Here is a 12,386-nt window from a genome sequence, read left to right on the forward strand (position 1 = left end):
GAAAGTGCAGTGGAGAGACTTAGTGGGTGATTTTAACTTTGGTTGATGATATGCAATGGGTGATATCGAATTGGCCACCCAATTTATACCCTGCCTGATTTTTCCTTCCATTGAATTCAGTAGAAAGGAAAGTCGGGCGTGGTGCATAATGGGTGACTAATTCAATAAATTCCTCATTTTACACCATCACCCAAAGTTAAACTTAACCTCTGTGTTAAATCTCCACTAGTCTTGAAGAGTTTTGCAATTTTTCTTCTCCTCCGCTCTCCCATGGTACTTGCTGAAAACCTGCCCCAAGGGTTAGCATTTGATGGCAAGGGTAAGCAGAGCAGATGAGTGGCTGGTGAAAGCAGCAGCCCTTTGTCATGCATATGAGGGTGAGATTTAAGTGAGAAAGGAAAGAGGACGAGATGGCCAAAGCCCTGCAGGATGTTTCCTCCAGCCTCTTCGCAGGCCGTGCTCACAATGTGCCTCTTGCCCACTATGTCCATGATGCTCTCTTCCAGAGGGGACAGGATGCATATAGATGGTGGGCCTCCTACTGTTGCGGTCTGCTCCCTCTTATTGCACGCCAGCTTCTCCTGCAAGAAAGAAGGGAGCGTGTTAGTGTTGACCTGGTTTTGAGGACGTACATGTCAGGGTAGAATGGTGTTGCTGGTGTGTTAAAGATGGCACAGGTGTGAGGAGATGAGGGAAGTAATGTTGATGACATTAGCAGGTGCAGAGTGTGGCAGTTGCAGCAGAAGGAGGTGGAGTAAAGTGTGTTGCAGTGATTGGAGGAGTGTGTGGGGAAGGGAAAGGTTGCGAGTGTTGAGGCTATAGGTAATACAGGGCTACGCAGACAATAATGAGAGATATGAGTTAGGAGTCTTACCTTAGTAGCCCTTGAGAGGTCATTGAACTTTTTTCTGCATTGCAGCCAAGTCCTTGGAGAAATGCTTCTGGCATTTACCTTCTCTGCCACCTCTGCCTACTGTTGCTGGGAAGCTAGCCGGGATACCTTCTTGCTACTGCATTGAAAGTTGAGGGCCCTCCACCTACCGACCTTTTCCACGAGCAGCTTCAAAGCAACATCTGAAAAGCAGGGAGCCCTTCCAACATCTCATCAGCCTGCCATTTTAATAGTGTTCACAATGAAGCTAATTGTAGCCACAGAGCACCTCCCCTCTAAGAGGTGTTGGCTGCCTTTAACTGACATCTGATTCCACCCCACCTCCCACCCAATTACGTGAGCTGCCAATGAAGAGCGCCAGTAGCAGTGACAGGTCATTTATTTCATGCTAAACATGCATTGGGATCAATTTAATGTGGACCCTGAACCCACTTGAACAGGTGCACGATCGGAATGCGTCAACCATTTCACCCCCGTTTTTGGGCGATAACGAATTTAGATCCCATGAATCTGAAATTCTTTTTAATTGTCAGAAATACTGTTGTTATAATTCATTAAAAAAAAAACAGCATTATGTAATGCTGGGCCAATCAGTGGTGTATAGGTAGAAGCTAAAGCCTACCTTTGCTTTCTTTGTGCCATACACGGACTCGACAGGCTGAATGGCCTCCTTCTGTGCTGTAACCATTCTATGATTCTATACATGGCCTAGTTTTTGGACTTGACTTCAATAATATGTGGTTTGTATACTTTAGCTGTGACCTTTATTCTGTTGGATTAATGGAGATCCACATCTACCACATTGCACCATAATATCCTTTACAATCCTGCTTCCAATCTTTGTATTAAGTTCCAGTCCTGCTCTTTGGGTTTTTTGTTGTTGTCTTTTGGTACTTGTATTTTGGTACTCTTCTTTGTATTTGGGTACTTTTTTTAGTGCTGCCGCTTCCTTTTAACCCTACTTTCAATGTTTCTTTGTTTTACTACAGTTCTGCTATTTATTTTAAGCCTCTTTCAGTGTTTGTGGGGGCTTTTTTTTACTGTTGATCCAGCTATATTTCCACTTCCCACTATGTATGCCTTTTTGGTGTCTCTCTGAATGGTTCTCTTTTTAACCACATCTCTGCTGTTTCTGTTACGTTCTGATCCCAGTGTTTCTATTTCTTTTAGTCTCGCTAGCAATCTGGTATTTCTTGCATTTATATAGCGCCTTTCATGTCCTCAGAATATCTCAAAGTGCTTTACAGCCAATGAAAAACTTTTGAAGTGTAATCACTGTTGTAATGTAGGCAATGCAGCAGCCAATTTGTGCACAACAAGGTCCCACAAACAGCCATGAGATAAATGACCAGTTAATCTGTTTTGGTGATGTTTGTTGAGGGATAGATGTTGGCTAGCACACCGGCAGAACTCCCCTGCTGTGTTTTGAATAGTGTCACGGGATCTTCTATGTCCACCTAAGCAGGCAGACAGGGCCTCAGTTTAACATCTCATCTGAAAGATGGAACCTCTGACCATGCAGCGTACTGCACTGAAGTGTCAGCCTGAATTATGTGTTCATGTCTCTGGAGTGGGGCTTACACCCACAAACTTTTGACTGAGGCAAGAGTGCTACTACTGAGACAAGGCATATGACATCTACGGGGGCTTCCCGACCTCTCCTGACCTTCTACTCTCGGTCCTGTAGACCCGTCCCGCTTGCCTCTGGTGCCCTACTGGCGGTGCCAGCCATTTAGTTTTTTCCCCAGGACAGCCTTTTAATTCTTTCTTTGATCCAGCAGACCTCCTCCCCTTGGTTGGTGTAAGATGGCCACTGTGTTGGATTGACACGTGGAATGGCCACTATATTAAATTGGGAAACTGTTGCTAGGTTGACTGTTAATGAGAAGATAGATCATGAGGCCCGCTGACCAAACTGATCAAGTGAGTTGCCGTTCTTGAGGCTCACTGACTAAACTGATCATGTGAGATTAGCACACAATTGATCATCGAGTTGCAGCCTCGATAATTCAGGATATAAATTTGAGGGTAGTGAGAGATCTGGGCACTGCAGTCAAGAACGAGCCCTTGGTTTGGTCACCAAGTTGAGACAACCAGGGCAAGGTAAGCCTGACCAGCACTTGCGTCTGGGTAACATAAACGGGAACCCTTAAGGTATTTACTCTGTGTATGTTGTGTTAAAATTGTGTTTATCTAACTCGAGTTAGACAGATAAAAGTGTTAACAGTTAACCTGACATTGTGTGTATTTGTCTGTAATTCCTGGAGTCACAAATGTTGTAACATAGGGTAAAGGCATGTTCCTTTTTGTCTACAGTTGGCAATAACAAATTTTAAAATCTTTTTCAGCTGATCCAGCCTTCCCCCACATTGTTGGCCAGGGGTTGGTATAGTTTTAATTTTTTTTTCTTTAACCCAGCCGGACTTGCACTTAGGTTCCCAGCTGCAGTAGGGAGAGATGGGGGAACACGATACAGAGAGGCCAGAAGGATAGAATGAGAGCTATACTAAGATCACAGAGAACAGAAGACTCATTGTGAGGAAAGCCACAGGTGATCTACTGGAATATTTTAAATGGGTTAATGCCTCCATTCAAATAGCAGGCAGAGGAATGCCATATGCATTGTGTTTGCTAATATTGGCAACAGATCCCATGACACTAAGTGATTCCATGGCACACTTGAAGGAGAGCAGGGAGTTCTCCGAACCGCCAGTCAATATTCTTCTTTCCACTAACACCAAAAACATTCATTTATTTGCTGTTTGTAAGAATGAGATGTTAAACCGAGACCTTGTTTGCCCTCTCAGGTGGATGGAAAAGATCTCATGGCACTATTCAAAGAAGAGCGGGGAAGCCCCCCCCCGACCTTGTCCTGGCCAATAAGCATTTCATTAGTCAAGGCTGGATTCAAACCTAGGACCTGGAGGTGAAAGGCCAGTGCCTACACACTGCACCACCTGTTCTCCCTTGGTACTGGGTTTTCACATGTTAACTTTGAACATTAGCGTAGTTATTTCAAATTAACGGGGTTATTCCTTTTTAAAGTAAAACAAATTTTTGAAAGAAATACCAGATTGCCTAGACACTCCTCCAATTATTGTCTGTAATCATAAGAACTGCCTCTCACCAACACATACATTTGTCTCTCTCATAGACAATAATGGGAACAATTGTACTTAAGTTAGCAACTATTGCCCTGTATTATTATTCAACAATTATAACATTTTGATAAAAGCTATTAGACTTTGTATTAGAAATTTATGCCATTGATAATATAACAAGATATAAATGTTTATTGATCGCAGTGACAAAGCCACCACTTTACAGCCTATTTTAGTACAGATTAGAGGAGTGAACTCCATTCTATAGCCACCGACTCCGTCTCTCTCCCTGTCCACTATCTGAGGCTGAATCAGACCGTTCGCAATCTTGCCGTCCTATTTGACCCTGAGATGAACTTTCAACCACATATCCACTCCATCACAAGACTGCCTACTTCCACCTCTAACATCGCCCGTCTCCGCCCCTGCCTCAGCTCATCTGCTGCTGAAACCTTCATCCATGCCTTTTTACCTCTAGACTTGACTATTTCAATACACTCCTGGCTGCCCCCCCATCTTCCACCTTCCATAAACTTGAGCTCATCCAAAACTCTGCTGCCCGTATCCTAACTCACACCAAGTGCCGTTCACCCATCATCCCCTGTGCTCGCTGACCTGCATTGGCTCCCGGTCTGGGGACACCTCAGTATTTGCATCTGACACTGTCGATGGTCTAAGGAAAACCGTTGGTTTAACTCTTCTACTTCCTTTTTCAGCTTCTTTCTCTCACACTCCTGTGCCACCTGTTCTGACCCTCGCGCAGCTGCTAAGTTCACTAGTGTTGATTGGTTTCCTAATATAGCACTTAACTCAGTGATTCACATGCAAAAACTCTCAATTGACTGCTGTAGTTCCCTTTTCTTGCATTTGCCCTGGCACTTATGCTCCATCATTTCCTCCTTTAAATTTTTAGCCCATCATCATTTTTAACTACGCAGAACCACATAGCATATCTGCACAAATGTTCTGCTTGCTTGCCTGGCTTTATTTTCTTAGCCCTGACCTGTTCTCATATCCAGGCATATGCCTCTTTGTATGGTTCATCCGCTTTGGACATTGCCAGGATCAGATCACCTGGTTTTACTGCACCATCTTTGACTTTCTCCTCATATTGGTGGATCCAGTCGGATTCCCCTTTCTTATTCATGCTGCTCAATTGTCGGAGGGTAGCGCACCGCCCTCACTCCTAGTCTACTAAACTAGTATTCTCCCCCAGGAGTTAGGTTATGACCTGTTACAACCCGAAGGAATTCTGCTTCGGCTACTTCACCTTGTTATTTGCCAAGTCCTGTCACGGTTGCCATTTTGTTCGGCTAGGTGTTGGGGCATTCGGCCTTAGGTCACCCTGCCAATGATTCGGCTTGGCACTCCCAATTGGGTATAACAAGGCTTTATTGTAACATTAGCAGAATCAATAATACACACAATATTCAAGCAACAATTAACAGAATCTAGGTTGATAATACCCAGTCCAAGTCTCTGGACAGCAGCATCGCATGGTAGGTCTTGTTCAAATCTGCTGTGTTTTGTACTTTTTGTGCTCTTTCATTTATATCCTTACGTTTATCAAGTAACAAGGGTAACGCCCCCTAAGGTCATCTGACAGTTAACAAGGTTATCTACCATAACCTTATTAAAAACTCGAGATGGCAAAGTTAAAAGGGTGACCATGGTTATGGGTGGGAGATTTTATCTGAAGAGTGAAGTTGAATGAGGTCAGGACAGCAAGTTGAAGAGGTTGGGGTGGGTAGCAGATTTTCTGGGTTGGAGCTTGGATACCCAATGGGAGGCTCTATGAAGAAACTGTTTCTTCTATTTTGAGTCATTTTTTAAGCTGTTCTGATTGATTTCAGGCAATTGGGGCCTGGAGCTGTCTCCCTAAGCAGCTAACTGGGTGATGACATCACCATAAATCCATTGCACCTATTTTTAATCAGATCCCCAAATTGCTACAACATACTGTTCTTTTCACAGATGATTTAAACATAATTATATTTTGACAAATAGCATATGAAGAACATCAAGATAGCAGAAACAAATTTGAAATAACATATAATAATTTATTGAAGTTTGTTTACTTTCAATTACAGAAGCAGTACAAATATAATTAATTTGGGCCAAGTACAGTTATGAAACTGGATTCTGACTCGGCAACACTAAATTGATAGTTGTGGTAAATAAATAAATAAATTTAAATTATTATAAATAGCCAAGTGTGCATTACTATTTTCAGTCTCACAGAACTGAACTAAAGCCAATACTGCTGGTTCTCAATATAGAACAACATTGTTATCTACTACAAAAGTAGAACTCATCCAGGAACAAATGTGAACTAGAACGTTCATACAGTGGTGTTGTTGCTGTCATAATTAAACAGCTGTAGGGGTTAATTTCATGAATCGAATGGCTCGAACTGTACTCTCCACAAAGAGAGCAAAGTTTCTAAGAATCACATGAATTGCTACTTGCTTATCCCAGTCTTTTTCAGGAGACTGGTCTAGGTTGAAAGCTTCTTCGTTATTTTTATCCTGTTGAGCAATACGTTCACGAATCTTGCTCTATAAAAAAAGAGAAAAAAAAACAGGATTTAGAGTGCATTTTATTTGCTTTTCTGAAACAATGGTACGTTAAAGCAAAATATTGGAGGGGGGGGGTAGAATTTCCTTAGAGTTTTCTTGATCTCCTGTAACTTTGATGGGAGATTGGCGGAAACCCCTGAGTCATTCCGAAAATGGCCGTTTACACTTTCTCTGGGGTTTCTACTGATGACTGCTGAAGTTACGGCAGGAGATCGGGAGAAACCTGTAGAAATTCTATCCTCGTTCCTCTGAAGATTGATAGAGCTCCGATGGCTGCCCTGAGATTGTAAATTAGTATCATACAACTAAAGAACATAATGAAAAGGAGAACAATGTTATGGTTTAGGTAGTAACAATTAAAATACATAACCTGCGGGTTATAAGCGGAATGCATATGGTATAGTTTTTTTTTCATTTGAACCTTACACAGCTAAGCATCTCCAAAAACTGTAAGAGCAATCATGAAGAGTGCATTTTTAAGCATTTAAAATTTTGTATCGTTACATCTCGGACAGGTGTGACCGTCTTGATGGCGTTTTGAACTTATCTATTAATGTTGATCAAATAAGTAAATCCCGAAGAGAAAGCTGTCTGAAGAAATAGGTTGATCCAATACTTCACTGATCATCTTATTGCTGTTATGACTAGTTTATACATTACATAGTAATATAGGAATCGATAGGATTGGATAAGACCAATGGCTGGTCCCAAAGTTCAGAAGTATGTACTGTACTATCTCATAAATGGCTTCTTTAATCAAAAACTATCCCATTCTCTCTTGGATTTGCTATTGCTATCTGTTTCCCTGAGCAATCTAATCTACACATTCACTACCCTCTATGTAAAGTAGTTAGATATAAACTGTCTGTTCACTCTCTCTCTTCTGATCTTGAGTCCCTGCTCCACATTAGTGTGAATGTTCTAGATAATTGTTACCTCCAGTGGGAGTAAGTCAACCAAACTCTTTGTGCTGCTCAGCATTGCCTCCACTTGCGGTTTTTCCTCCTTAATCCATTGACTCACAAACAACAGGTACTTTTTGTATTCCTGAAATCCCTTGACAATCTTGGACAAACATTTCTTCTGCAAAGAATGTAAATTTGTAACATAATTTCAGTATTATGTATATAATATAAAACCATTTTATAAAAATATATCAGATTCTAAAAAGAAAGATTTTGCATTTATATAGAGCCTTTAATAACCTCAGAATGTCCCAAAGCACTTCACAGCCAATGAAGTACTTTTGAAGTGTAGTCATTTTTGTAATGTAGGAAATGCAGCAGCCAATTTGCACACAGCAACATCCCACAAACAGCGGAGATAAACAACCAACTAATCTATTTTACTGATGTTGGTTCAGGGATAAATGCTGGCCAGGACACTGGGAGAACTCCCTTGCTCTTATTCAAAAGGTGCCATGGGATCTATCACATCCACCTGAGAGGGCAGACAGGGCCTCAGTTAAACATCTCAACAACGGTCCAGCATTCTCCCAGTACTGCACAGAAGTGTCAATCTAGATGTGCTCAAGTCTCTGGAGTGGGGCTTGAACCAACAACCTTCCAACTCTGAGGCAAGAATGTTACCACTGAGCCAAGGATGACACCGTTAAGTTAATTAACAGATCTGTTTTGTTTGTGTAACAGCAAATTTTAACTTTATGCTTGTGATTGTGAAAAGTAACCCTTTCATTGATTTTGACTTAAAATTATTAGTCGTGAATATTCCAGTATATTTTAACCTGCTGTAAAATTCAGCATCACTGTTATGTTCAACACCTCTACTGTATTAGTTACCTATTAGAAGAAATAATCCAATTTTAAACTGCAAATACTTTTGACCTGTTACAGATAGGTATGGAGTTTCCTCTAGGGGCTCAATTGGGAAAATGTGCGGTTTTGCCGAGGTAAAATTATGCTGCGGTTTCCGCACAAACTCATTAGCAGAAGTCCGAACATAAAATCTCCCATGAATCAGCGCAATCAAGCAGCATAATGGAACATAATCAATTCGTGACTGGAACAGCGCCAATGGGGCTTCAAAGTACTGGGTGGAGTTGTATAAAAGGGAAGGAAAAAAAATTCATTTAGAGTGAGACTGAAGATCACAAGGTAAGACACTCCCTGTCCTGTGCTACAATTAACTATTGCTGTCTCCAATTAACTTATTACAGTAGCAGAGCAGGACACACCTGTGTGACTTCAATTGATTGCTGGTCACAGGTCTTCTGTACTTACGTGACCGAATTTAAACTATTAAGCAATAGCAGCAGCAAGAGGAACAGACCTGGGTCAGGCTTCAGTTGACTACTAGTCATTACAGGTCAGGTCATTAACGTAGGATTAATGTGACCATGGGTGCCTATGCGCCTGAAATTCTGGGCACAATGTGAAGAAATCCCATGAATTGGTGGAAACTTGCCATTCTGATGTAGGGGTGTGACCAGTTTTGTGGACGGGGACTGCTTTGGGTGAATGGACTTTTGAACCAGCGTAAAATATGACAGATACTCCAGCATAAAGTGGTCATGGGCGCAACTCACTTAAGCTTAAAATTCCTCGATCTTTAATACTATTTCATTCAATACCGCCCAGGTTAAGCTGATATTTGGGCAGAAATCACGAGGAAACTCCAGGCCATAGTCTTCAACACCACAATCAATTAACAATTGTGATAACAATTGTCATAATTAGTTGAGATGAACATTTTCATTGTAATATGAAGTTGAACTAAAATTCTTTGACTAAATTGTTATTATAAACCACTGATAGCTTAGAAATAGCCTCTGAGGGCTTAATGTTGCTCTTTGATTATTTCTGCTTCCCCTGTGCTTCTGTGTGAATTATTTATAACTGGCCTTTAACAAAAATTAACAAGCCCTAAAAAATCTGGCATTGAATTGCCACGAGGGTTTTTCCACAAACACCGGCCACAACTTTAATGGGAGATTGGCGGAACCCCCAAAGAAATTATGTAATCGGCTGTTTTCAGCTGCTTCTTGTTGGGGGCCGGGATGTGCTGATCTCCTGTTGAAGTTACGGCAGAAGATCAGGACAACCCGAGCAGAAATTCAGGGTTGCTGCCGTTTTTAAAACTTTTCGCAAATTTTCTTTAAAGTATTTTTTGGATAGGAGCAATCGGTAGATCAGTGAGAAAAATAAAATGAATAGCTTGGTATCATTTTTGCTCCTATTGCACCACTGTTTTATGCAAGTCTATCTTTTCACTGAAGGCAGAAAGCAGAAGAGCCATTAATGCGCCATTTCAGCAGCATAAATGTAGATGGTCGGCTTTGTAGGGAGCGAAAGCATACATTTAGTTAAATGCCTCACCTTCTGGAAACTCCTCTGGAAACATTTGTCCTTCTTTCGAATCTGTGGCAGCTCCATGTTGTACATCTGCAGTGAATTCGTACCACCATCACACATGGAAAAATAGTTACACAACTGGGGGGAAAAAAAATCGCATTTTATTATTCTAACTTAAAAAGACCTTCTGTGGATGTCTTTTTCGCTGAAGCTGCCATTGGTGTAGCATTGTCAAATCTCCATCTCGAACAGATTCATCAAGGTTGTCTTAAGTGGCTCTAGCCAGACTATCAGAGCTCAGTATTGAGATGGCACATAAACATCAATCTCCTGCAGTAACTAAGAATAACTCATTACCCTTAGCTCAGAATTTTTTATTTAATGGCTTAATCTTAAGTGCTGGAAAAATACATCCTTTTATTTTATTCTGTGACTCACAGTTCACTATTGTTATTGGCAATGCTATCTTGGTTGTCCTGTGATGTGAGGCGCTGTGGTGAACTCTGGGCATTGTAAATCCCCAAGAGCAGAGTGCAAATGACAGCTTCCATGTAGCATTTCTTACATGCACTCATACAGAAATTGTCAACGAGGTGATAAAATAGATGGAAAGGAGGAAGACCATTCGGCCCATTCATCTCATCTACCCAGAAAGTCCAATCATCCTGGCATCCAACTGTTACTTAAATGATTTGTGGATTTTAACTGGACAGGGTCATTATTATCCCAATACATGAGGTAGTAAAATAAACACATCAACAATAAAATGCTACGTAATATTAAATAATACGAAGCCCGTCCCCTTTTCATGTACAGAGTCCCTTGCGGCTTATTACTAAAGTTCATATAAGTTTTGTCCAGACTCACCTGTCGTTTGCGCTGTTCAGTGGCAATATTCTGGATAAACAGAGCCAAAGGTTCAAGATTCAAATCTCCAGCAACGGAGGATGTTTCAGTCGTTCCCGAAAAGTCCTCAGACTCTCCTGAAGATTCAGGGAGCGGGGAGGCGGCAACTTGAGACATCAGGACGGCTGTCACCCACAGCGACAGCAGCAGGACAGGCTGGCAGAGATCTGAAAGGGAAAGACAAGAAGGACCGTCAGTAGCTGTTTTCCCCAGAGCCGAGAACCAGCAGCAAAGCTCAGAGAGCGGGGGTTTGTACTAACAGTGCGGCGAAGGCATGCTGAGGGTCGCAGGGTCTGACAATCAACCGGATCGTCTGTGTGAAGCTGCCTTAGACACGAGTGCGGGAGACCTTGTTGGTATCAGGGCATCGCTGTTGCCTATTTATTGTCCAGGTTCAGTTACTGGCTTTCCCGGTGGAAACCCCTACAATATCTCCCCTCTCGTACAACGAAATTAAAAAATATTTAAATTTTCTACGCGCAAGCAATTCTTCCAGAGTCAGATTTTTTTTCAACTTTTCTCTTGAGGTAATAAAGGAAATTACCAAAAGACAAGATTCCCCTCATCATAGCGAAAGTGCTGCCTTGTAAAAACCTCTTTAAAGTTTTTTTAAAATCACTTACAGAAATGTGGCTGCTCTTTCCTCTCTATTACCCATGTCTTTCAGCAATTTAAGAAAGAGAGTGGGTTAACAAAATCTTTCTCATAAGAGATGAATAAATGCTTGTAGGTATATCACAATTGTATGTATATAGATCTTATCCAAGCTTTTATCACCGCCAGACTGGATTTATCCAATGCCCTCATTCCTTGTTTCCCATCCTCCATAAACTCGATCTTGTCCAAAATTCAGCCACTTCATCCCTTCCCACACAAAGCCCCACTTGCCTGAAAGATGGATGAAGAACATAAGAAATAGGAACAGGAGTAGGCCTTACAGCCCCTTGAGCCTGCTCCATCATTCAATAGGGTCATGGCTGATCTTCAACCTCAACTCCACTTTCCTGCCTGATCCCCATATCTCTTGATTTCCCTAGAGTCCAAAAATCTATTGATCTCAGTCTTGAATATACTCAACGACTGAGCATCCACAGCTCTCTGGGGTAGAGAATCCTCCTCATCTCAGTCCTAAATGGCCGACCCCTTATCATTCTTAGCTTATGTCCTCCTTTCCTGCAGATCCATCGCAGCAGTGGGGGAGGGTGGGGGGCAGAGGAAGTGGAAGATGATGATGATGATGATGACGAGCAGGAGTAGGAATAGGAGAAGGATAGAAAGCAAATTATCTTTGTCAATTGATAGTGTCAATCAGGCTGTGGCACCAGGTGATTCACAGAGCACAAGGAAGCTGGAGGAGTGGCAAACAGGTGAGGATGTGCAACCTTCCCAGTGGAGGCTGAGCAGAAGGCTGCCCATGGCTTCGGAGTGGGTGGGACCCCGAGCTCATGGGTACTTGCTTAAAAAGAAGGATATTTGAAGAACATCAATCCTATGTTCAGGCTCTCAGGTTAGTCTCTGAAGATGTGTGGCAACTGACAACTGTGACTTTTGAATCTACAGTAATCATTTATAGCAACATCAGGGAATCTTTTTCTTT

General features: G+C 41.9%; 1 protein-coding gene across 1 annotated transcript; it reads right to left on the reverse strand.

The window, feature by feature from the left end:
- Nucleotides 1–6,207: 6,207 nt before the first annotated feature.
- LOC137333878 (interleukin-6-like) lies at nt 6,208–9,979 on the reverse strand. Its single transcript, XM_067998262.1, has 3 exons — nt 9,908–9,979; nt 7,509–7,655; nt 6,208–6,551 (listed from the first exon to the last, which is right to left on the reverse strand). Exons 1-3 carry the CDS (start codon nt 9,971–9,973, stop codon nt 6,363–6,365), a joined length of 402 nt encoding a protein of 133 aa, XP_067854363.1. The 5' UTR covers nt 9,974–9,979; the 3' UTR covers nt 6,208–6,362.
- Between the last annotated feature and the right edge of the window lie 2,407 nt (nt 9,980–12,386).

This window comes from Heptranchias perlo, chromosome 2 (assembly GCF_035084215.1).
Source record: "Heptranchias perlo isolate sHepPer1 chromosome 2, sHepPer1.hap1, whole genome shotgun sequence".
Lineage (NCBI taxonomy): Eukaryota > Metazoa > Chordata > Chondrichthyes > Hexanchiformes > Hexanchidae > Heptranchias > Heptranchias perlo.